Genomic DNA, 24,021 nt, shown 5'->3' on the forward strand with positions numbered 1-24,021 from the left:
TCCCACCGGGTAAGGAGTAAGCAGGCTGCTACGTTGAACCCCTTACCTCACTACAACTGGGCGGAAACGCAAGACAGCGACCCTGCCGTCCGACTGGTGAAGGAGATGCTGACTCGCCCGGAGGCTTGCCTTGAACCAGATGCTCCGGAGGAAGCCAAACAACTATGGGCAGAGAAGAGTCGACTGTTCCTTTACAAGGGGAAGTTGTGCCGCAGAATGGTTAACTCCCGGACGCATGAACTACTCTGGCAAGTAGTGGTGCCACGAAGAGACGCAGCCATGGTGATGGAGGCATACCACGACGGAGCTGGACACTTCGGGTGGAAGAAGCTGGAGTTCCTGCTGCGCGAGCGATTCCACTGGGTAGGCATGAGGGGAACCATTGAGAAGTGGTGCAGAGACTGTGGCCCGTGCAACCTGAGAAGGAAGGACCGTGCCAGCCAGAAGACTCCCCTGCAGTCCATCGTCACCCGGCAACCGTTGGAACTGGTAGCCTTGGATCATGTAAAACTGACCCCAAGCAGAAGTGGCTACGTCTACGCGTTAACCATCGTGGATCATTACTCCCGGTTCTTGGTTGTCGTCCCAGTCAAGGACTTAACGGCTCAAACAGCAGCTAGAGCCTTCCAGCAGCACTTTTGCCGTCCACACGGGTACCCGGACCAAGTGCTGACGGACCAGGGACCTGCCTTTGAAGCGGAGGTCTTCCAGGAATTCTGCAATCTGTATGGCTGCCGGAAGATAAGGACGACACCCTACCATCCGCAAACTAATGGACTTTGTGAGAAAATGAACCAGGTGGTAATGGATCTTTTAAAAACGTTGCCCCTGGAAGAACGCAGTCTGTGGCCTGAGAAGTTGCCCGATCTGGTGGACCTATACAACCACATCCCGGTAGGTTCCACCAACTGTACCCCAGCTTACCTAATGAGGGCAAGACCTGGTAAGTTACCTGTTGACCTGGAAATGGGAGTCCTGACACCCGAGGACACTTCACCAGAAACAGACTGGGACACGGAGAGGCAGCAGCAGTACCGGAGAGTACAGGAGAGCGTGGAGCGAAGTCTCTGTCAGGCTAGGGAAAGACAAGAGAAAACTTACAACCAGTATGCTCCCGCTGTTCCCCTGGTACCCGGAGAGCAGGTCTTGAAGAGGAAGAGACGGCTCCACAAGTTGGACGACCAGTGGGAAAAGGACCCGTACACCGTACTGCCCTCAAGCCACGAGAACCCGAAGGTTTGTACCATCAGTAAAGACGGAGGGGAAACCACAGCTATTGTATCCCGGGACCACCTGAAGAAGTGTCCCGAACAACTGAGGAACCCTGAAGAGGAACAAGAAGACCATCGACCCGTAGAGGAAAGGGAAGATATGGTTAGTACTGTGCTCGGGGACTTCCCTCGGTCTTGGACTCAAGTCAATGGTGCAGTTGTGGTACCCGTACTCACCTTCCTCCAACCAGCATCCCAAGCACCTACGGAGCAACAGGTAGAGCTGGAAGAACAGCCGGTCCAGGAGGCAGAAGACCCCACACCCGCAGACCAGGAGAATCAACCCTCTGCTTGCAGTGAGCCTGCCATATCCCTAGTGAGCCAAAGAGCCGGTAGACAGCTGCCCAGTTTACCCTTGACAGCTCCTACACCCTGTAGTTCAGGGCTAGGCAGTCAGCTCCGTAGGTCCACTAGGGCCACTAGAGGCCAGTTACCCGCACGGTGGAGGATTTGAAGTGTATAAATTGTTTTATTTATGTTTACCTGTGTATTGTTGCTTGTGTATAATTTTGTGTTTCTAGTTATTTGTAGGAGTCCTTGGTGGATTTACCGGGAATCCTTGTACATAGTTGGAGCGCAACCCAGGACGGACTAAAGACTGTTAAGGACTCGGGGTAGGACAAACCCCTACCTGGTTACGTCTCCCTGTTTTGGTGAAATGGACACCTTGCTTTTCTTCAAAGACTGCACCCGGTTACGGACATGCCGTAACCATCTTTATATGTTTTTCTTATTGTATTATTATTGTTTTTATCTTGTTATGTTTTTCTAAAACATGTTTAGTCCCGGAGTACTAAATTTCACTAGGGGGGAATGTGACACCCCAGGGGTCTGGTTGCCACAGTGATAGAGATGTTATGTCTGAGAGCAGGTGGGAGGTCCTTTGGTCAGGGATCCTGTGCATGCCACACCTCCTGCCCAGTCTTGGGAGGGGAAGAACTTCCCCTATATAAACCCGGGGCTGAAGCAGGGTTAGGAGTCAAGGAGAGTAGAGACAAGAGACAGTCATAGGAAGAAACAGCTGGAGCTCAGTGGGAGCAATTCTACTACGAGTCAGGGGCTGGCAGCTGCAGAGCTCGCCCTGACTGAGAAGCTTTCTTACCGGACCCGGCGTCCGAGGCTGTGGGGACTAACTCTTACCCAGCAGCAGAAGCCGACCGGCAGGGGATTTCAGGTCCTCAGGCCCAGAAACCCGAAGGCACGGTCACACGTGTGGGACCAGCACCGCCATCGTGGAGCGGAAGCCAATAGAAGGCCCCGAGTCACCGGCCATACGGGTGAGCACCACACGGTACACTCAGGGACGTGGGCTACTTATATCCGCTTCTAGCAAGGTAGCCAGAAGAGTACAGTCAGTTTGGGAGGCCTACAACTCCGCCTGGCCAGGGGAGATCCCATCTGCTCAAGGACTGACCAGGCCCCGTTCGCTAGCAAGTACTCCGGGAGGGTCTATCGTTGTTACCAGTAAAGACCCTGAATTACACCGCACCGTCTCTGAGTGGTTCCTGCTACCCCCATCTTCCACGTTGGCTGCCCTGAGGCCATACCCCTCCCGTTGGGGGTTATACTATCACGCTGCACAATTCTACACCGGCCTCAGCGGTCTGCCCTGCAGCGGCAGCTCCATAGCTGCAAATCAACGGGTGGCGTAGTCGACACTCAAATAACATCTATCAAGACTGCCACACACTGAGTCTGACCCCCTGGGCACGGACCGGGTCCCCGCCACTCGGAGACTACAACCCTCATCTGATCCAGTTCCGGGTAAGCCCCCGTGCGCGAGACGCTACGCGACACAGCAGGCCCAGGGGCGCGTCACTTGGAGATATCTGAACAGCCTTATTGAATAACACTGGTCTGAGTGCTCTCTAATTTTCAACAGACAGCAGACGGACTGAAAAAAAGGTTGTGTGAATGTAGTCTAAAACTCTCAATCCCGGTATGGGAGGGACGACATGTATAACTACATTGGGCAATATGAGACAGTGGGTTTTTTTAGATCAAAGGCACAAAAGAAATAAATCGAACAATCGCACATACCACTGCAATAAAGTTATTCAATGATCCCATCGTCAAGAATTACATAGAATGTTTGACTTGTATTTAAAAAAGGGTTTTACATTTAAAGGAAAAGTGTCATCAGAAAAAGATCTACTGTTTAATTCAGGTTTCTATGTTAAATATATTTTTAAAACATTTTTGGTCATTTTTTTATTTTCCTTATCACAATCTGTATTAAAAAAAAATAGAAGTCTTGCAATGATCAATTTTCACACTAGCCACTAGGACCATTGTTAAAACCTACTTCCTGATCTTTCAGGAAATCCACATGTACATTAGCAGACTCTTATTTTTTGTATGACAGTGTGGAAGGGAGCTGTGAGATCACCTACTGTGATTGGTGGATCATGTGTTATCAGCTGTATATAGAGGTGTTATCCGTAATAGTAACTATGCCTGTGATGATAATGAGACTCCTGAAAACTCTTCTGTAAAGAAAAGAAAGTACGAGTCTGCAATGGCCGTAGTGGCTAGTGAGAAAATTGCAAGATATCATATATATATATATATATATATATATATATATATATATATATATATATATATATATAGTGATATAAAACATTGCCAATTTTTTAATATTAAAAGTACATTTAACAGAAAATTCTGATTTGAACAATAGGTCATTCTCTGATGATACATTCCTTTTAAGCGATCTGAGTAGGTTCCCATGTAGCCGATGTCATGTGTGGCTAAAAACTACTGGATATCCAGGACCATATGTGATGGTGATAGCCGCACAAGTCTGCAGGTAAAATTGAGATATTACGTAGAAAATTATGCACCCACTGGTCAGCGCACATGGGCGTTGTTTTAGCCCCATGCCAAATCTGTTATGTGGAACCCCAGAGTAAAGGTAAACAGGTACACAACATAGTCATGCGAAGTTGTACTAATCCTACAATAAATAGGCGCCATATGTCATCTACCTGCCTAAAAACTCTATTAGGCCAGTTTATACATAGTGCAAACTCTCCCTCTGGGGTTGCAAGAAATAAAATGTTCACATACTGGTTCATTAGAAATATCCACATACACGGCATTATTGTATCTACAGGTGCATCTCACTAAATTAGAATATCATCAAAAAGTTAATTTATTTCATTTCTTCAATACAAAAAGTGAAACTCATATTATATAGAGTCATTACAAATAGAGTGATCTGTTTCAAGTGTTTATTTCTGTTAATGTTGAGGATTATGGTTTCCAGCCAATGAAAACGCAAAAGTCATTATCTCAGTAAATTAAAATAATTAACAAAAAACATCTGCAAAGGCTTCCTAAGTGTTTAAAAAGGTCCCTTAGTCTGTTTCAGTAGGCTCCACAATCATGGGAAAGACTGCTGACCTGACAGATGTCCAGAAGGAAGTCATTGACACACTCCACAAGGTCCCAGAGTTCCAAATTTCATTTGGAAATCAAGGTCCCAGAGTCCGGAAGAAGAGTGGAGAGGCCACAATCCAAGCTGCTTGAGGTCTAGTGTGAAGTTTCCACAATCAGTGATGGTTTGGGGAGCCATGTCATCTGCTGGTGTAGGTCCACTGTGTTTTATCAAGACCAAAGTTAGCGCAGCCGTCTACCAGGACATTTTACAGCACTTCATGCTTCCCTCTGCCGACAAGCTTTTTGGAGATGGAAATGTCCAGCAGGACTTGGCACCTGTCTACACAGCCAAAAGTACCAATACCTGGTTTACAAACAACAGTATCACTATGCTTGATTGGCCAGCAAACTCGCCTGACCTCAACCTCATAGAGAATCTATGGGGTATTGTCAAGAGGAAGATGAGAGACACCAGATCCAACAATGCAGACGAGCTGAAGGCTGCTATCAAAGCAACCTGGGCTTCCATAACACCTCAGCAGTGCCACAGGCTGATCGCCTCCATGCCACATTGCCGCATTGATGCAGTAATTGATGCAAAAGGAGCCCCAACCAAGTATTGAGTGCAGCGTCAAAAACATGATAAAAACACAAAAACGCAATAAAAGAACACAAGTAAACTAATTTACTAAATAGGTGCAGAAAACTCACCAAAAATTCATTGTGGGAACGTAGCCTAACATTAGCAGCCTAATCATATGATATCACACTGTGATGTAAAGGGTTTGCTACCAACTACCACTGTGATAATGATGTCCTATCCTTTTCATGTTACGCTCCATACACTGTTTACACCCACTCACGCATGAGGTTGATAACTAGAGATGAGCAAATCCAAACTTAAAAGTTCAGAGTTCATAACGGACAACCGGTGCTAAACTCCGAACTTCTCCCAGAAGTCCGTTTTAATGTACAGTTTTAGTACCCGAACTGAACTTTGGACTAAAATTCGGTCAGGTACCTGAACCCGAACTTCCACGGGTCCACTCATCCCTATTGATAACAGCGGATATGTAGGGGTGCCGGGCGTCCAGACCCCCGCCGATCTGATATTGATGACTAGGTCATCACTATCACAGTAGTGGAAATCTCTTTTAACATGACCACAAAGCGCAATAATATGCTAAACTGCCATGGGTCTTAAAATTTCAACTCCCAACATCCAAGCTCAGGTGCCGTGTTGAAACGTTGAGTATATTCTAATTATATTAAAAAAAAAAACTTGAAACTGACAAAAGCTATGAAAAAACAAATGACGACTGAACTGTCAGAATGAAATACACATACAATCTTGATGACTAAATCTGAAACCTGACGGCATACACTATGTGTTCATTACCTTGCCATATCGTAAGTGAGAAACTAAATTCATAAACGTGAGATTTTCACGGTACAGTCCCAAGGACGTATATTCGAGTAAAGCACGGCACAGAATCGTAGGTTTCTGGGTAATGTCCCTTTTTCGGTGAGATACATTTCTTATCATAACAGGTTATGGTAACAATACAGTGTCATACATGTATAACATAGATCTAGCTCCTTACATACTTCACATAGTCTGCAACTGAAGACAATCACACCAAATAACGACATAGGCTTCTGCTGGTATAGTAGGTTCCGCCCATTACAAAACATTTTGTCTAAATAAGTATTTGTACCCGCAGTAAATACACATAGCTGTAAACGTTCTCTGTCCTTCCAGTCTTAGGAATGTCTCCCAAGTCATTTGTCATACTTGAAAAACGCACTTAGGAATAAACAGCATAGCTCTGCGACTGACGAGAACAATTTCTTTGTCTTCAGATTTAGATATGGGAGTTACATATTCTCTCAGATCTAGGAAATATACAGTAACGTGTAGGGACAACTCGCACTTTGAAAAAAGCAATTCTTGGTCATTGTTATGCAAAGGATGAATGACTGCATCTATAAAATACTTTAGGCGCTTGTGAAGATAGAATGAATGCCGCAGATTAAAGGAAAAATAAAATTTCAGGAAACCTGCTGCAGTCTGCAAGAAAACTGCAACTGGAAATAATGCAACAAAGTCCAGATCTAACTAAAACTTAAAAGGTTTCCCACTTCTTTTGAATATTGATAACCTATCTTAAAGATAGATCATCAATATTAATCAGTGGGAGTCCGGCACCCCCATTAATCAGCTGTTCTGCAGACAGCGGATAAAAGTTAGCAGTTGCAGACCTGAACAGCCCAGCTCCGTCAACTGTGCAACAATCACAGCCTGGACCTGCACATCTGATGAGTGGATCTGCTGTACCCGGCCATGGCCACTACACAGTTGGTGGACCTAACCTGTTCAGATCGTATCTGCTAACATCTGGTGGCTGCTGGCACTAAGAACTGTTGATCCTGTGAGGATGCCAACTGCCGGACCCTCACTAATAGAATATTGATAGCATATCCTTAGGATCGGTCATCAATATATAAGTAGTAGAGCAGCCCTTTAAGGTGATCATACATCTTCAATCACAGGTTTAGCTGGTTTGCTCAAAAATGAGTTTGCATAACACCAATCTCTCATGACAGTCTCTCTCCCCCATACATATGAAAGTTTGGGGTGGTTGTGCACTCGTGTTTTTAATTATGAGGAGGGTCCACAAAAGAATCAGGTGTTTAAAGGGGTTGTCCATTACTCGGACAATCCCTTCTCAATCCCTATGTTCCCCCTTGTAAAATAACAACACGTATGCTCACCTCAGGTAACAGCACTGCTCCAGTGGTGTCAGCACTTGCTTTCTTGGGAACTGCATGACACTATTATGTTAGGCAATCACTGCAGCCAATGAGCGCTGGCTTCACTCTCCCAGCCTTCGGACAAAATCAAGTACATCTGGTGGAAATGAGAGCTGCAGCTGCCCTATTAAATACATCTGGGGATAATGAGAAGTGCAAAGGCAGGGCGAGTGAAGCTAGCGCGGATTGGCTGCCCGGATTGCGTGACATAACAGTGTCACGCAATCACAGGAAGAGCAAGTGCTGACACCACTGGAACAGCGCCGTCACCGAAGGTAAGTATAGGTGTTGTTATTTTACAAGAGGAAACATAACAGGTGTCTGTCAATGGCTTTCTCCCCTCTCCCAATTAAAAACACAAGAATGCACAACCCTTTAAATTAAAACTGCCTATCTCTCCAACAGCATCTTTTTAAGGGAGCGTTGAGAGGCCCCATACACCATGTGTCACCCAGCATCATCTGTGGAAATCAGGAGGAGACACCATACACATTAGGTGGTCACCAGATCCCTCCAAAATTTCTAGTTTCAAACAACTTTTGACTAATGAGTTTATTGAGGAGCTTAGAATCTGCGGCAGTTAAAATAAAACTCACTTGATGGTTTTTAAACAATTATGCAATAAAAACGGGAAGATAATATAGTTTTCAAATTATTTTCACTCTGAAATTAAATATTTTTTGCAGATCTACTTGAACAGTGTCTAAATGAAATCCACTTTAATTAAATGTTGCACAACAAAACAATAATAAACCCATGGGGGGAATATTTTAAAATAGGAAGTCTACTATACCAATTGATACTCTATGCCCATACTCTATGACGACGGCCAATAGGACACTTATCTCCTCTATTACTTATCCCCTTACTCTATTGTATGTGAAGTATCGGACCTGAGAAAAAGAAATGTTCTAAATACAATTTCCTTAAAATAATATAAAAAAATGCTATATAGGTTCCAAGGACATTATTCAAATGATTGGACTCCCAAAAATTATTCCATTTTTCAATTGGATCACTGTATAGTAGAAATTCCTGATTGATTTAATTAGTTTTAGATTGGAGAAAAACAGAACACTATTTGGGCTCGTGCACACGACCGTATTTTAGGTCCGAATGTTGTCCATTAAAAAAAAATGGATCAAACTCGGAAAAAAGTTATTCAATGGGGCAGTACGGATGAACGTTTTTTTTTTCACTGATCAAATCGGCGTATGAAATAAATTGCAGCATGAATGATTTTCCACTGGAAATCGGATGAGACTCTCCCATTCAAGTGTATGGGTGCGAGAAAAAAAAAGAAAAAAAATCGAATGCCACCATATAGTCTAATTTTTACATATACATTGTAACTCTGTAACATAGGAAACTGTAAATGGTCTTGTAAAATGATTAATAGCTGCTGAGTAAAAAAAAACGGATTGCACACGGATGAAAAAAATCATCCCACATTTCTGGATCAGACTCTGAACAATTTTTTATATGGTCGTGTGAACCTATCCTTTGTCACTGGGGTTCTGATGGGGACAGAAGGAGCTGCTATAACTGTTGAACTCCTAGTATTGCACACTTGCTATTGATAGGATGGGAAGCGGTAAAGAAAAAAAAACACAATAAAGCACCAAAACAAAAGAGGAAATAAAGCCACACTTATATCTTGATGGACTTGAATTTACTTTCTTCCAACAATAGAACTAAAGAACAAGTGAGTGTGATAATAATTCTATTTTCCACTGAAAGCTCTAAGCTGTATAGATGTATTTTTGTTACAAACTTCAGCTTTATATTGTAAAAGTAGCATCAGGGTGACAGTATGCAGTTATCTGTATTAAAGATTACAGCTTCCCTTTGTAGACAATACTGACAGTTCCTCTTTCACTTTCGGCCACACTATACAAACCCCACTGCATTAAAAAGTAATAATAAAAAAATAACATGAACAAAAATACCAGCAATGTAGTCAGACACTCTTTTTTTCTTTCCTCCAAAGTGACTGATAAACCATTCAGGGTGCAGAAAACAATCTATTGAGTTAAAGAACTTTTTGTATAGAAAAAGGCAAGGTAGTATTGAGGTGTTTAGATACAATCTGAATGAACGTTACATTGTGTGGGCTGAATTCCTCTAACTGCACTTTTGATCCAGTAGCTTCTCTCTTGGTAATCGTGTCAGACACATAATTTAAAAAAAAATAAAAAATTTTTGAAGAAAAAGTTTTACATTTGGGTAACGTCTGGAAAAACAAACTTCCATTTTATTCATTGGGTAAGTAAATGAAAAGTCTGCCAAAAAAAGTGCTACTATAAATCACAATCTATCACTTCATAAATAATGACAAATGGTAATTCATAGTAAATCACTGTTGCAGTATTTTGGCCCTCTCTTGATATACTTGCCCGAAAAGTAATCACTAGTCTTTTACAGCGTATTTAAAGAAGTTGTACAAGTTTTAAAAAATTCAGCTGCTTTCTTTCGGAAACCGCACCACTCCTGACCACTGACTGGGGGCGGTATTGCAGCTCATTCACTTTATTAGGGCTGAGTTGAATACCAAATCCATGGTCAGGGTTGTTAACTGTTTTGGAAAGAAAGCAGACATGTTTTTCTAATATGGAAAACCCCTTTGAGAATATGAGAGGTAAGTTTATATATATATATATATATATATATATATATATATAGAATGTTGTTTTTAAAGGAATCTGTCAGGATTAACCCTCTTCAGCCGTCTATATGGACATGTAGGTCATAGAGAATTGAATAAAATTACACCTTGATATCTGCGATCTGATGTCTTATTCCCAAGTAATTCAGGTTTTTCTTATATGTAAATGATCCGTTAAGATCTATGGGCCGGACGTAGATCTACCTGAGAATCTGCCTCCAGAGGTTATTGTAAATTAAAGTTGGTGTTACCAGTGTGAGACATGTAGATCAGGAGAGAAGACTGTCAGTCATTACTTGTTTCACACTGGTAACTCCCCCTTTCATTCACAATAAGCCCTGGAGGCAGACTCTCAAGGAGATCTATGTCCGGCCCATAGATCTTAACAGCTCAGTTACAAATTAAGAAGCGAATTTCTCTGGATTAAGATAATGACTCACAGATATCAAGGTATCATTTTATTCAACTTTCTATGACCTGCAAGCCCATATAGGAGGGTTGATCCTACTGACAGATTCCCTTTAAAGGGGTTTTCCCATCTCATAGAGTGATACATATTGCTAGAATATGGTATCACTTTATGATCATGAGAACTCTACCTGTAGGACCCACCAATTCATGAGAATGAAGGGACCACCGCTCTTATTAAGCATTGTGGCTTGTTAGCTGCCATCACATGATGATATAAATAGCCCTTTAAGGCAGAGAAAGCAGTAAGGTAGACGCGCTATGAAAATCAAAAATCAATATAGCATAAAGAAAGCCCTGCGGATACTATGGTTGAGAGAGCAACGGACCCAGCTTAGTTTCCTCTGTAGTTATGACGCTGTGCAAGTCCGTCTCTCTACAAAATGGAATTGTAGCTCAAAGCTCAATAAACCTCACTGTCCTATAAAGTATGGGAAGGAGATCAACTGCGCACCCGACCTTCCCATCTAGGTCTTAGGAAGGGAATTAGTCATAGGGTGGTGTAAGTAAGCACCAGATAGAGGGCAAATTGCGATTTTAACTAAAAGTTTGCAGAATTTAAAAGATGAACGTAAAAAGAAAAAAGTTACAAATACCAAATTTAGAAAAGAATAATTTTGTAAAATTTTGTAAAGCACATATCAAAAGAACAAACACTTCTTTGAAATATATTCTCGTAGCGAGGTATTTATCACACGATTCCTACAGTAAGAAGCCACTTAAAGGCAGACTGTCAACACGTTTTTACATATGGAAGTAGAGCTATGGCTTTTGGGCACTTTGTCCCTAAAGAAAATGATACCATCTTTCTAGAAATCTGATGAGCCAGTAGTGAGAACACTGGTGTATAAAGGCCATAGGCAAATCAGACTGAAAGTTCACTGGGGGTGTTTTAGTGCACTTAGAATAAATAGTCAATGTATATTGACACGCCCCCCATGCCCTGCCAGACTAATTTGCATGTCTTATATACTAAATTTCCCACGACTGGTATATTGGATCTCTATAAAAAAGATATAATTTTTATTAGGGGCAAGCATCTATGAAGATAAACCTCTGCTTCTGTTTTTTAATAATATGCTGTCAGGTTCCCTTTAATGGAAATTCATGACAGTTCTAGGCTAACCTACATAAGATTTAATGCCTAACACAATGACACGACATCACGACTTTAGAACAGAAGAAAATATGTAAATATCAACATCTGTAATTTAAGCTAGTCATACACATTAGAGTAATGTCGGCCAAACCCACCGACTATTTAATGTGTAGTGGGGCCTCCAGATTCTGCCCTGACACAAAGAAGGATCATGCCCAATCCTTTTAATTCCAAGGAACATAAACTGCCAGCGGAGGTGTCCGGCAACATTTACTCCCTTTTCCCCATTAAAAACATATACAGTCTGAGCATGTAGCAAACAGCTGGTTTAAAATAGTCCAGTATTGTTCCATATAGAGCATAAAAGGCACAGACAAATATGTATAGATAAATCTAGACCTTTTGGGCTAAATGCAAAATGTTATGTGTGGCAGGAAACTAACAGTGGACATCATCCAGGAAACACCATCCCCACCATTAAACATGGTGGTGGTAGCATCATTTCTTCAGCAGGGACAGGGGACACTGGGCAGAATTGATGAGAAGATAAGCAGAGCTAAATTGTCACGCAGTGCCTTGGGCGCTAACCAGGTGCCTAGTACTAGGGGCACCTTGCTATGCTCCTATTACAACCTTTATCTGTCTCCTCCCCCACCCAGGGAGGGGGGACGCCGGAGTGTATAGGATAACACCAACCAGACAAACAAGGGAAGACGGACAGGGATAAATGAAAATTACCAACATAAAAAATACACTCACCACATAACAGAGTGGAACAGAAGGGAGTTAAAGGAAGGAGAAACCAAATAGGAGAAAATGAGGATGTGAGCAGAAACAAAACACCAAGCAAAAATCTCCTGAATAAATCTCCAAGTGCCAACTCCAAACAACGAACTATACATCCAACTCCTAACTAGGTAGTAAGAACTAACACTGGAACTCCCTAACTGCCAGAGGCGAGCATATATAGCAGACGGGAGTGGCCAACACTGAACAGCGGAGACAATCCAGGTAGGAAAGCTCCAGGGGCTTCAACTGAACAGATTCACCCTTGCACTGCTAGCAAGGAAAAAAACGGCACTGTTTAATAAGATGGTGAAGTACTTCTAACCAGTGCAGGAGTTTGTGAAACCACACGCCGCAATCTTCAATCTTCCGGCCCCTCTCTGTCGCGGTATCCCCGTGACATAAATACAGGGCAATCAAGGAGGAAAACCTGCTAGAGGCTGCAAAAGACTTGAGACTGGGGTGTACATTCACCTTCCAGTAGCCAACAACCCTAAACACACAGCCAGAGCTATAATGGATAGTTAAGATAAAAGCATATTCATGTGTGTGAATGGCCCAGACACAGTCCAGACCCAAATCCCATTGAGACTCTGTGGCAAGACATGAAAATTGCTGTTCACAGACACCTCCATCCAATCTCACTGAGCTAGAGATAGTTGGCAAAAAAGAATAGTCAAAAATTCCAGCATCAAGATGTGCAAAGCTGGTAGAGACAGACCCCAAAAGACTTGCAGTAGTAATTGTAGCGACAGGTGGTCCTACAAAGTATTAACTCAGGGGAGCTGAATACAAATGCACTTCACAATTTTCCGATTTATATTTTTAAAATATTTAAAAAAACATGTATCATTTCCTTTACACGTCACAAATACTTGCTACTTTGTGTTAGTCTATCACATAAAATCCCAATTAAATACATTTAAGTTTGTGAGTGTAATATGAAAAAATGTGGAAAAGTTATGAAAAGGTATGAATATTTTTTCAAGGCACTGTACATATACATACTTACTCAAGCAAATCATTCTATATTATAAACTACCAGATAAGAAAACCTAAAGTCAAACTGACCCCAACAACAGGTCCCAAATATCCCAAAGCAAGTTTGAAAACACTTCATGTTACATCGCCGCTCCTTTCGCCTATAAAACTGTATTCACACAATGAGATTAGTACATATATAAGAAACCATTTCACAGCTCAACACGACGCTCGACAAGCAGGTGAGCTCATAGATCACTCAAGCTCATGGCTTATGAGGTAATTATTGTTCCCAGGGAAACATATACTGCCAAACTAAAATCAAACTGATATGGGGCCAAGTATAAACACTTAGAATGTGCCTTAGTAGGAACAGAAGTTGGCAGGCGGCTGGAACATATGCCAGGTTACTTATTAATATTTTATTACACTTCTAATTAAACAATATATATCACATATCAACAGTGACTTATGGAAACATCCATGGATGATCCTGCAGTATAAATAATACTTGGATATAACCTTGTGCTACTGAGATTCTATATCATGGGCGGAAACTTCAATATCTTCTTTACAAAGTGTGTTTGTAAATAAAGAGAACTCGCTGTTTAATGAGAACTTTCTGACATCGTTTGTTCAACTTTTTACCATTTTTAAGATATCTGTTTGTTGTCAGTGAATGGAAACATTCAGATTTAGGCCACGGTCACACCTTCAGTATTTGGTCAGTATTTTACATCAGTATTTGTAAGCCAAAACCAGGAGTGGAAGAATCAGAGGAAAAGTATAATACAAACACGTCACCACTTCTGTATTTATCACCCACTCCTGGTTTTAGCTAACAAATACTGAACATGTGAATGTGGCCTTAAAGAGGACCTGTTGATTGTCATTTTTTACCTTTAAAGTCAACAAACAGATGTGTTTCGCCACTGGCGGACACAGACAGTTGGGGGCCCCCATGAAAGAACAATATATCGTCCCTTTGCAGCTGAATAGCTTATGAATTTCACCTGCTTTGGAGGTGTTAATGGCCCCCTTACCTCTTGGGCCCCTGTGCAGCCACACAGGTTATACCAATGATATGTCCGCCCCTATATTTCGCTCAGATTGTGTCTACATCTATATTGGGGCGCCTATCGCAATTAGATAAATAACTCTGCTCCAGACATCACCAGAAACTGACAGACCTCATTGCAAGTCTGTGGGGGCCGTCGGGTGCTGGTGGTATCCATTGTGAACACTTTATCCAGCATCTGGATATAAACAAGGATGTTTCCATTCACTTACAGCAAACATAGATGCTGAAAATACTGAGGAACAAAACTCTTTATAAAGAATCATAGATAGGCAAATCTGACAAGCCTTTACAAAATATCTACAGCAGAAATTTGAAGCTGATTTTCTGCACCTCTTAGGTTACTTGCGTTTTTTTCATTGCGTTTTTTTATAGAGGTTTTGATGCTTTTTTGCCTCTTTTTGGCATATCATCTTTTAAATAAAGCTGCTTTGTTTTTTTGTAGTTTCTGGTATTTGGTTTTGACAAAACTTTATTGATACAGTCGTGTGTATTACATGTATTTTCAGTGCGTTTCCACACCGCAGGCCAGTTTACGCAGCATAAGAAAAGCACAGTGAGCACAAGGTTTCTACAAATCCAACTCAATTTCCTGGAACTGTAAGGCTACGTTCCCACGATGAGCTTTTGGTGCGCTTTTGACACTGCATGCTTTTGCTGTGTCGAAAACACAGTATCTTAGGCCTTGTGCACACATTCAGTATTTGGTGAGTTTTTTACATCAGTATTTGTAAGCCAAAACCAGGAGTGGTTGATAAATGCAGAAGTGGTGACGTGTTTCTATTATACTTTTCCTCTGAGGTAAAAACTCACTAAATACTAAATGTGTGAACGCGGCCTAAGACATTGATTTTCCCCATAGACTTGCATTAGATGTGGAAAATCCGCAGGTAACAAACACACATGGGTTTTTAGTGCTTATCAGCGGTGGAAACACATCAAAAACGCATGTAATCTGCACCTAAGTATATCAATAAAGCTTTGTCAAACCCCAAAACCAGGAAGCATCAAAAGCAAAGCAGCTTTATTTAAAGCATGACATATCAAAAAGAGATAAAAACTGCAGCGTCAAAAACGTGATAAAAATACAGGTTAAAAAATACACACGCACAAAAAAGAAATGTAACCTAATTTAAATAATAGGTGCAGAGATTCTGCAGCGTCAAAAACTCACTCAAACCTCATCGTGGGAACGTAGCCTAAAGGGGCATTTACACGGCAAGATAATCGTGAATGATCGTTGCTAAAAACGCTTGAGTTTCACGACTATCTTGCTGTGTAAACAGGCTGCAGATCACCCGAAGAACGAGTAAAAAGCTTTTATGCCATAAAGGGTCATCATTCTCGGCGGTGCATCATCCTCTATAAACAGGACTTGCGCTAAGAACAATGGCAGCCTTCGCGCACTGAGCGATCTACTATAGCTCGCTCTGTGCGCATCGTTTGCTTTGGTCTGGCTGTGTAAATCGGCATGCAAACGACCGCGGATCAGTAAAAGTTTACCGATGAGCGGTCGAATGGTGCCACTGCTTGGTCTGTGTAAATAGACCTTAAGACGCTGCATTTTTTGCGCAGCGAAAATAGGCAGCATCAAAACATCATATAATAACCATTTCCCAGATTTTATAATCTGCAGCACGGCCATTCTAAAAAAAATTTTTAAAACAGCACTCCCATTAAAGGCGTATTCCCATCTCCAAGATCCTATCCCAATGTGTAGTAGGTGTCATAATAATAATAATATTAGCACATACTTCCAATTAGAAATGTAGTATAGTTCTTCTAATTCGCTATGTCTCTTTCCTCATGTGCAGGGATTGCAGGACTTTAGGTATCCATGGTTACAACCACTAGCAACTAGCTGTCACTATATCAGTGGTTGTAACCATGGATACCTAAGGTCCTGCAATGCCTGTACATGAGGAAAGAGACATAGCGAATCAGAAAAACTATACATTTCTAATTGGAGGTATTTGCTAAGATTATTATTATTATACCTATTACATATTGGGATAGGATCTTGGCGATGGGAATACCTCTTTATGTTTTTTATTTATTAAATGAGTGCATATGTGTAGGAAATGTAGTGCGAGGAGTGTATTAATATACTCACCAACCGCTGCTCTCTCCGGTGTCCAGCGCTGTTCTTCTCCTCTTCTCAGTGACGTCACCGCAATTGTGACTAGCCGGCTCACTCAATGCTCTATGAGTGAACAGGGAGTCTCTTTTACAATGTGGGTCTATGGGCCTCATTGTGACGCTCCATAGACTTATACTGTAAAAGTCAATTACGGGTCCCGCAGAGCGCAGCGTGACCCAGACAGTCTGCAGAGCGGAGACGTCAATCAGATGAGGAGAAGAACGACACTGGACACCGGAAAACGCAGCGGTAGGTCAAGACATTGCACGCACCTATACACACATTTAATAATAAAAAAAAAACTTAAATGGAGTTTTTCTTTACATAAAATACACCATTCACTTGAACTGGATGTGAAATTTTAGCAGATACCATCAAGATTCTAGTATGGATTCTGCAGTGACATTATCATGAAATCTTGAACATGTCAACACAACCTTAAAAATATGAAGGAGCAGTTCTTATGTTAGTCCTCTGTCAGATTAAGCCATTTTCAGACTTTTTCTCCCATGACTGATGAGCAAATGGACAGGAATAAATGCCATGCCTACCAGTAAGGCTGGTTCCCACGATGAGTTTTTGGTAAGTTTTTCACACTGCGTTTTTCCTATTTTACTTAATGGGTGCAGAAAATCCGCAACATCAAAAACTCACCAAAAGCTCATAATGGGAATGTTTCACAGTGAACTTTTGGTTCCTTTTTTGATGTTGCAGAATTTCTGCACCATTTTTGTTTCAAAGATGAGTTTCGGTGAGTTTTTAAGCTGTGTATTTTTGAAAAAATGCAAGTAACCTTTTACTTAATGGGTGCAGAAAATCTGCAACATCAAAACTCGCCAAAAGCTCATTGTGGGAACGTAGTCTTATTTAAATTAGGTTACTTGCGTTTTTTCATTGCATTTTTGTGTGCGTTTTTTTTCATTGCATTTTTCATGTTGTGGTTTTTGTCTCTGTTTGGTGTGTCATGCTTTAAATAAAGCTAGCTTGTTTTTGAAACTTTCTGATATTTTGATTTCATTGAACTTTTTTGATATACTCAAGTGTGGACTACATGTGTTTTTGATGTGTTTCCTCTGCGGAAAAGTGCTAAAAACACATGTGCGCTTTTTACCTGCAGATTTTCCCCATCTAATGTAAGTCTATTGGGAAAAACTGCACAGAATACTCAGCGGAGAAATTGACCTGCTGCGGATTTTTACGCGGCGTAAATAAGAAGCACAGTGGGCATGAGATCTCTATAAATCCCATCCACTTTGCTGGAACTGTAAGATGCTGCGTGTTGGAAACCACGCAGCGTCAAGAACGCGATAAAAGCTTATGGTGGGAACGTAGGCTAACATTGATATATTACTACTATAAAGCATCCAAGAGGCAGTACAAAAAGGTAATACATATGTTTATTAAAAAAAATGGCCACAATAATGTAATAACCACACAATACAACCAAAAAAAAAAAAAAGAAAGAAATGCCATAAAGAACAAACAATGCTCCTTTATCAAAGCAAACATGACCTCCATTGCAATTCCTGGGGTGAATGCTTTATAGACACAAGGGGGAAGTGGATTAGTAGAAATAAGTAAATATTTACACTTTGCCAAGAAAATAGAAAAAAAAAACCTAAGCTGCAGAAAGATCTGAAATCAATAAGAAATTCATGTGAATGTATATAAACAAGTTAATGGAACAAGTGGAAACAAAGTGTATTTGAACATGGGAGTGTTATGTTGCCCTCTTTAGGCTCTGGCTCTCAGTGCCGGTTTCTGTAGGCTCGCTGCCAATGAAGTAACACTGGATTCTGTTGCTTCTGCGATCCTGCTAATGAATGACTAACTCAGGCCAGCGGGGAAATGACATCACCGGGGTGTAAAGCACAACTGCATTAGGAAACTTTCTACCTGTTTCAATTATTTATCAATATGATCCTGTACAACAGATTCAGACCTCTGCATAATTCCTCCCAATGTCACTGGCTCTCCCCCCTCCCCTATCAGAAAAAAAATAATAATAATAATGCTGTCAAACCAGTTACTGTGACAGGAGGAAATTAATAGCTGAAAAAAAATAAATACAATGCGCTTCATATAATAAAAAATAATTTAAAAAAAAATTAAAATACATTTTAGGAGATAAATAAACATATGTCACCGCCCTTGAAGACGCATAATCTATTTATGGCATGCAATTATATCTGACAATTGTTCCACCATAAAAAAAAAAAGAGAGATCTGGGGACTGCATTGTCTACAATTGTTTTGCAGCTTGTTATTGATGCTGTTCAGGCACTAATAAAATGGCTGAGTCATTTCCTTTAAGTGGCAAGAGAACATGGATGATATTCATTCTGCTTTTCTTGATATTTAATCCTTCCCCTTTTTATTTTTCTTCCCAGATTCGCAAACCATGTTGAAGTAATAAATTTGAAAAGCAAATAATAAGTCCTGCCTATAGTGGTGGTGGTAGGGAGGGGGGTACAGACAGCTGCACAGGAAAGTTAGACAGGGGGAGGGGACATGTTCAGATCTTCGCAGAAGTGAGGTCAACCTGCTAATGTGTTTCTTTTTCCTATTTTTTTTTTTTTTTTTTTTTAGAAGTTACAATATGTCAACTCGATATTGTTGCCATGAAGAAAAAAAAAAATACAGACACATAAAAAAAAAAAAAAGTAAATGAAACACAAAGCCATTAAATCTGAGCATAGGGGGGCAGCCAAGCACAACTAAGAATACCGGAGCCATTTCAAACATGTAATATTAAACTGCAATGTAACCCTAGCTTTAAATAAAGGCAAGACAAAACTGCAATTAAGTCCATTAGGTGATAAGTTGACTTAAGCAAACAGCAATCTTTAAAAATAGGATGACTTCTATTTCGCCTCTAAGAAAAAAAAAATCCAAGTGCCCCGGAACAATGATGTTTATAGGATTTAACATGCAATCCGTTGTCTCCAGCACATTGCTGTGCATGTACACTATAAAAAGAGTTCAGCAGTAACCTAGTGCAGCCATTGGGAGTACAATAAAGCAGCATAATTGCAGTGCTACTTGAAATTACAGATCTAGGAAGGGGGGGGGGAATAAAAAGACATTGTAAAGCGATCATGCTTTGATGATTTGGGCTATTATCTGAAAAATGTCAACTGTAGATCAAACATTATTTTTCTGCCGAGGAGGAAGAAGAAGAGGAGGAGGAGGGAGAGTGAAGGGGAAGGAGGGAAGAGGGGGGGGGGTCCATTTGCAGATTATTATAAAACACTGCATTGTGTATTGTCAGGTCAGCACATCAGGGGTTAATCTCTAATACCTTCCACTGGAAGCGTCATATTAATAAATAGTCTGAAGCCATTAGATTCCTTGTTAAGGATTAAGCAGTTAATGCTTAACGTGTTTGTGCTGGTTACATGCCTGATTCTCTCTTCTTTTTTTTTTTCTCTCCCCCCTCCTCTTTTCTCTATCCGCCCAAGTTATTTTCAATGTATTTATTCAGGTACCTGTCATTTATCACTTTATTCAACACATCTTTGCCTAGCGAAGAGAGAGAAAAAATAAATAAATAAAAAATTTTAAAAAAAATAAAAGAGCTTTTGATCTCACTCAGCCTCCATTTCATAATTTCCTCCCCTCTTAAAAAAACATATTAAAACACACACAGTACAAGAGCTGGGAACAATATCAGGGGCTGCAATAATGCAATCATGAGCCGGCGGTGGGACTGTAATGGATGCAATCACATACAGACATATATATATATATATATATATATATATATATATATATATATATACAGGCAGGAGCCAGGCAGAATATTACAGCAAGACACAAAATGCAGGCAAATGACAAGAGATGGGATATTAATAGAGCTGTCAATCAAAAGGGGGAAGCAGAAATAAATCCTGATCTATAAGAAATAACACATCAATCAAATGCTATGGACAGGAGCACATCACCCAATGGGGGGGCTCCCAGCACCAGCCACAACAGCTGGAAGCCCCCTCCCCATCCATCACAACTACTGCAGCCTCCAGTGCTGCCATCATCACACCAACACAAAAGGGTTAATCACCTCTCCATGGTCGGTACTCCTGCCCAAGGGAGTATCTTCTGGGAGGAAATAAAGTTTGGAGCTGGATAAAAGTTGCCTGCTAGTTCTCTCTTCCCATAACAGCTGGAGCTCCGCTATGCAAATCGGATCCTCTGGTTTACATCTGACTAAGAAAAAGTCGCCAAGGGACAAGATTCTGGGTCTGTCTTCAAGGTGGAACTGAAAAGCCTTGTAGAAGATATAAGGTCCATGGAGACCACAGGGTGAGCCGACCCACTGCAGAGAAAAGACAAAACACAATCAGCTCATGAACAGCAGCAGCGGCAGCAGCAGCGGTACCGCTCCGCAATGTAGCACTACAGGAATGTGCCGCCGCCGCCGCTCCGCCGCACATTCTCCGCATCCTCCGGCTCCTTGGGGGAAAAGTTTGTGTAAAAGTTGCCGTGTGCGGTGGTGGGGGGTGAGGGGCTGCCGGCCGCCCCCCTGCAGCCGCCGGCACAGAGCGGATAATAATACCTTCACTGAGTTGGGCTCCATCTCGATGTTCTGACAAGGGGGCGCAATGTATAAGTGGGAAGCCTCCGACTGCCGCGGGAAGGGTTAAAATCATTCCTAGCTTACAGGAAGGTCCGCGGGGATTGGAGGATGGCGGGTCACGTGGTGTGACAGGGACGGCTTATAAGAACCTCCCCGAGAGTGGGCGGGCTTTCCTCAGACCCCTCCGGCGGTGGGAAGTAGTGAGCAGTGGCCGGCAGCATGGAGGCCCCGGTGACCGGCTTATGGGGAGTATGCGGCCAGTGTCCGCGGCTGCAGAGACCGGGCGCCCGACTGACCCAGGAGGCACCTGAGCGTTCCACCACACACGGCCCTGACATTGCCGTGCACCTGACAGCGGCTGTGACCGCACCGGCCTCTCCTCCGCCGCCGGACAGTGTGACCCCAGCACCGGGCTGTGATACAGCGGCTCATTCCCACACGCCGGGAGGACCTCGTGACGTCACAGGGCAGTTGACATCCAGTCACGTGACTGATACAGACCCGGCTCCCGGGAGAAGGCGCAACTCACTGGGAAGTCAGCGGAGGACGGCGGGGCCGCTACTGCTGCCCGGGGAGCTGGTGCTGGGGAAAGCTGTGTGCATGATGGCGGTATGGGGGGTGCTGGCTGTATGGTGGCAGTAAGGGGGGCATGGGGAGTGCTGGGTGTATGATGGCAATATGGGGGGGGACACATGGGGAGTGCTGGGTGCATGGTTGCAATATGGGCAGTGCTGGGTGCATGGTGGCAAAATTTGGGGAGGCACATAAGGAATGTGGGAAATGGCAGTGTGTGTGGGGGGGGTGCTCATGTCACAGGGATTGCTGGAGTGCATAGAAGCCATGTGACATGCACATGTGAAATGCTGGGTGCATGATGGCAATGTGCGGTGCAAATGAGGACCTCTGGATGCATCCAATGTGGGATTCACAGGGCTGCATATTGGCACGTGGGGACTGGAGTGCTGGGTACATGATGGCAGTGTGGGCATGCACGGACTATATGTAGGATGCATTTCTGGCACATGAATGCTATATTACATGGTTAATAGTGGGATGCATGTTGGAGGTTGTCCACTACTTTAGCATTGATGCCCTATCCTTAGGATAGCTAAACAATATCTGATCAGTCAGGACCCCCACCGATCAGCTGTTCTCAGCGGCCGCCAGCCAAAACTGCTCAATTGCGGAGCTGCTTGTCTTGTGATGGTGGCCGTGGCAGGGTATGATGAGTCCGCCTCCTATTCAATCAATAGGACCCCAACCTATGGATAGGTCATCAATGATAAAGTAGTTGAGAACCTCTAAGTGTGAGACACTGTTGAGAAGCACCTCATGCATCTTGCAAGGAAGACAGTGGAGTGCAAGTTAAAAATATGGATGTGTGCAAGTGTGGGGGGCATTGCAGGCACCTGATGATCAGTGGGATGCATGGTAGCAGTGTGGAGGTGCAATGGTGAGATTTTGGATGATTGTGTTCAGTGCACTGGAAGCACTTAAGGAAGCTGTCCACTACTTCAATATTGATGGCCTATCCTTGGCATAGGTCATTGATGTCTGGTGGGGGTGCAACACCCAGCTTTCCTGGTGATCAGCTTTTCTGTCGGTGGTGGCCAGAACTGCAGTTACTGAGCAGTGCAACTTCGTCTACAGAATAGTGGCCGTGGCCAGGTACTGCATATTCGCCCGGTATTGATTTGATTAAGAGGCAGATGTGCAGTACCTGGCCGCCATAGTCAACAGCTGTGATGCTTTGTAATCTGTGCGTTTCCAGCTACCGATACGGAGAACAGCTGATCAGCAGGGGAGCCGGTTGTCTCACCCCTCACCGATCAGAAATTGATAACCTATGTTGAGGAGAGGCCATCACTGTTATAGTGGACAACTTCTTTAAGGGATTTTGGGATGTTAATACTTTATGGAACTAAAAGTAAAGAATGTTTATACATTTAAAAAAATACACATTTGCTTTATGCAAATTGTCTGAGTGTTAAAGCAAATGCAAAATTCAAGATAATTATTGGCTTTTAAAGTTATATCCAAATTCTTAAATAATGTTAACAAATTCTGTTTACCTCCTAAATAATCTAACCCCTTCCTGATGTGATGCACATATACATCAAACACCTATGAAGCAGATGCCGGCTGCTTCATAGGTTCAAGTTTCTTCAGGAATTGAAAGTTTTTTTGTTTTTTTTAAAAAAAAATGAGATTTAAATCTGTCTAACTTTCCCCAATAAAAAGTTCTTTAAAAACATGTTTGTATTAGCCATGTGTGTAAGTGTTACCGATCAAAACATAAAATTAACACGTATTGAAAACACCAGAACTCGCATTTTTCAGGCACCAATCCACCTTAAAAAGTGATCAGAACATAGTGTGCACCCTAAAGCATACAGCTTCAACTGAAAAATAAGGTCTCAGAAAATGGTGACAAAGGCTGATTTTTTTTTTTTCATTGCAAATTTCTTTTTCTACGTGTGACGAAGTGTAACACACTACTTCAGGAAAACAAAAAACCTGTCCTGAAGAAGTGGATTACACTTTGAAATGCCTAGAAAAATAATAAAAACCTTTATTTTACATTATCTAGGGCATTTGATGTTACTTCATAAGCTGGCAGTGTGGAGACAGACCATGTATTTCTCCATTTTTTTTTCTAAATATGCTAGTAGCACAGTGTAAGTGCATTAACATTCAGCCACAGCCTTCTCCAGTTTCCAGCACCTCTCTGGTGGTCTTTGGGACCATATGACCATTCA

The 24,021-nt window shown here is 42.1% G+C and overlaps 1 protein-coding gene across 1 annotated transcript in view; it reads right to left on the reverse strand.

The window, feature by feature from the left end:
- ARID5B (AT-rich interaction domain 5B) overlaps positions 1-21,703 on the reverse strand; it is a 383,355-nt gene extending 361,652 nt beyond the window's left edge. The window contains exons 1-2 of the mRNA XM_073685411.1: positions 21,242-21,703; positions 20,747-21,001 (exon numbers count right to left, since the gene is read on the reverse strand). Of these exons, the coding sequence (XP_073541512.1) occupies positions 20,747-21,001; positions 21,242-21,262 (276 nt within the window). The 5' untranslated portion in view covers positions 21,263-21,703. The remainder of the gene's footprint in view (positions 1-20,746; positions 21,002-21,241) is intronic.
- Positions 21,704-24,021: the final 2,318 nt, after the last annotated feature.

Source organism: Phyllobates terribilis, unplaced genomic scaffold (genome assembly GCF_046119375.1).
Source record: "Phyllobates terribilis strain yellow unplaced genomic scaffold, ASM4611937v1 Scaffold_5__5_contigs__length_657084704, whole genome shotgun sequence".
In the NCBI taxonomy this organism is placed as follows: domain Eukaryota; kingdom Metazoa; phylum Chordata; class Amphibia; order Anura; family Dendrobatidae; genus Phyllobates; species Phyllobates terribilis.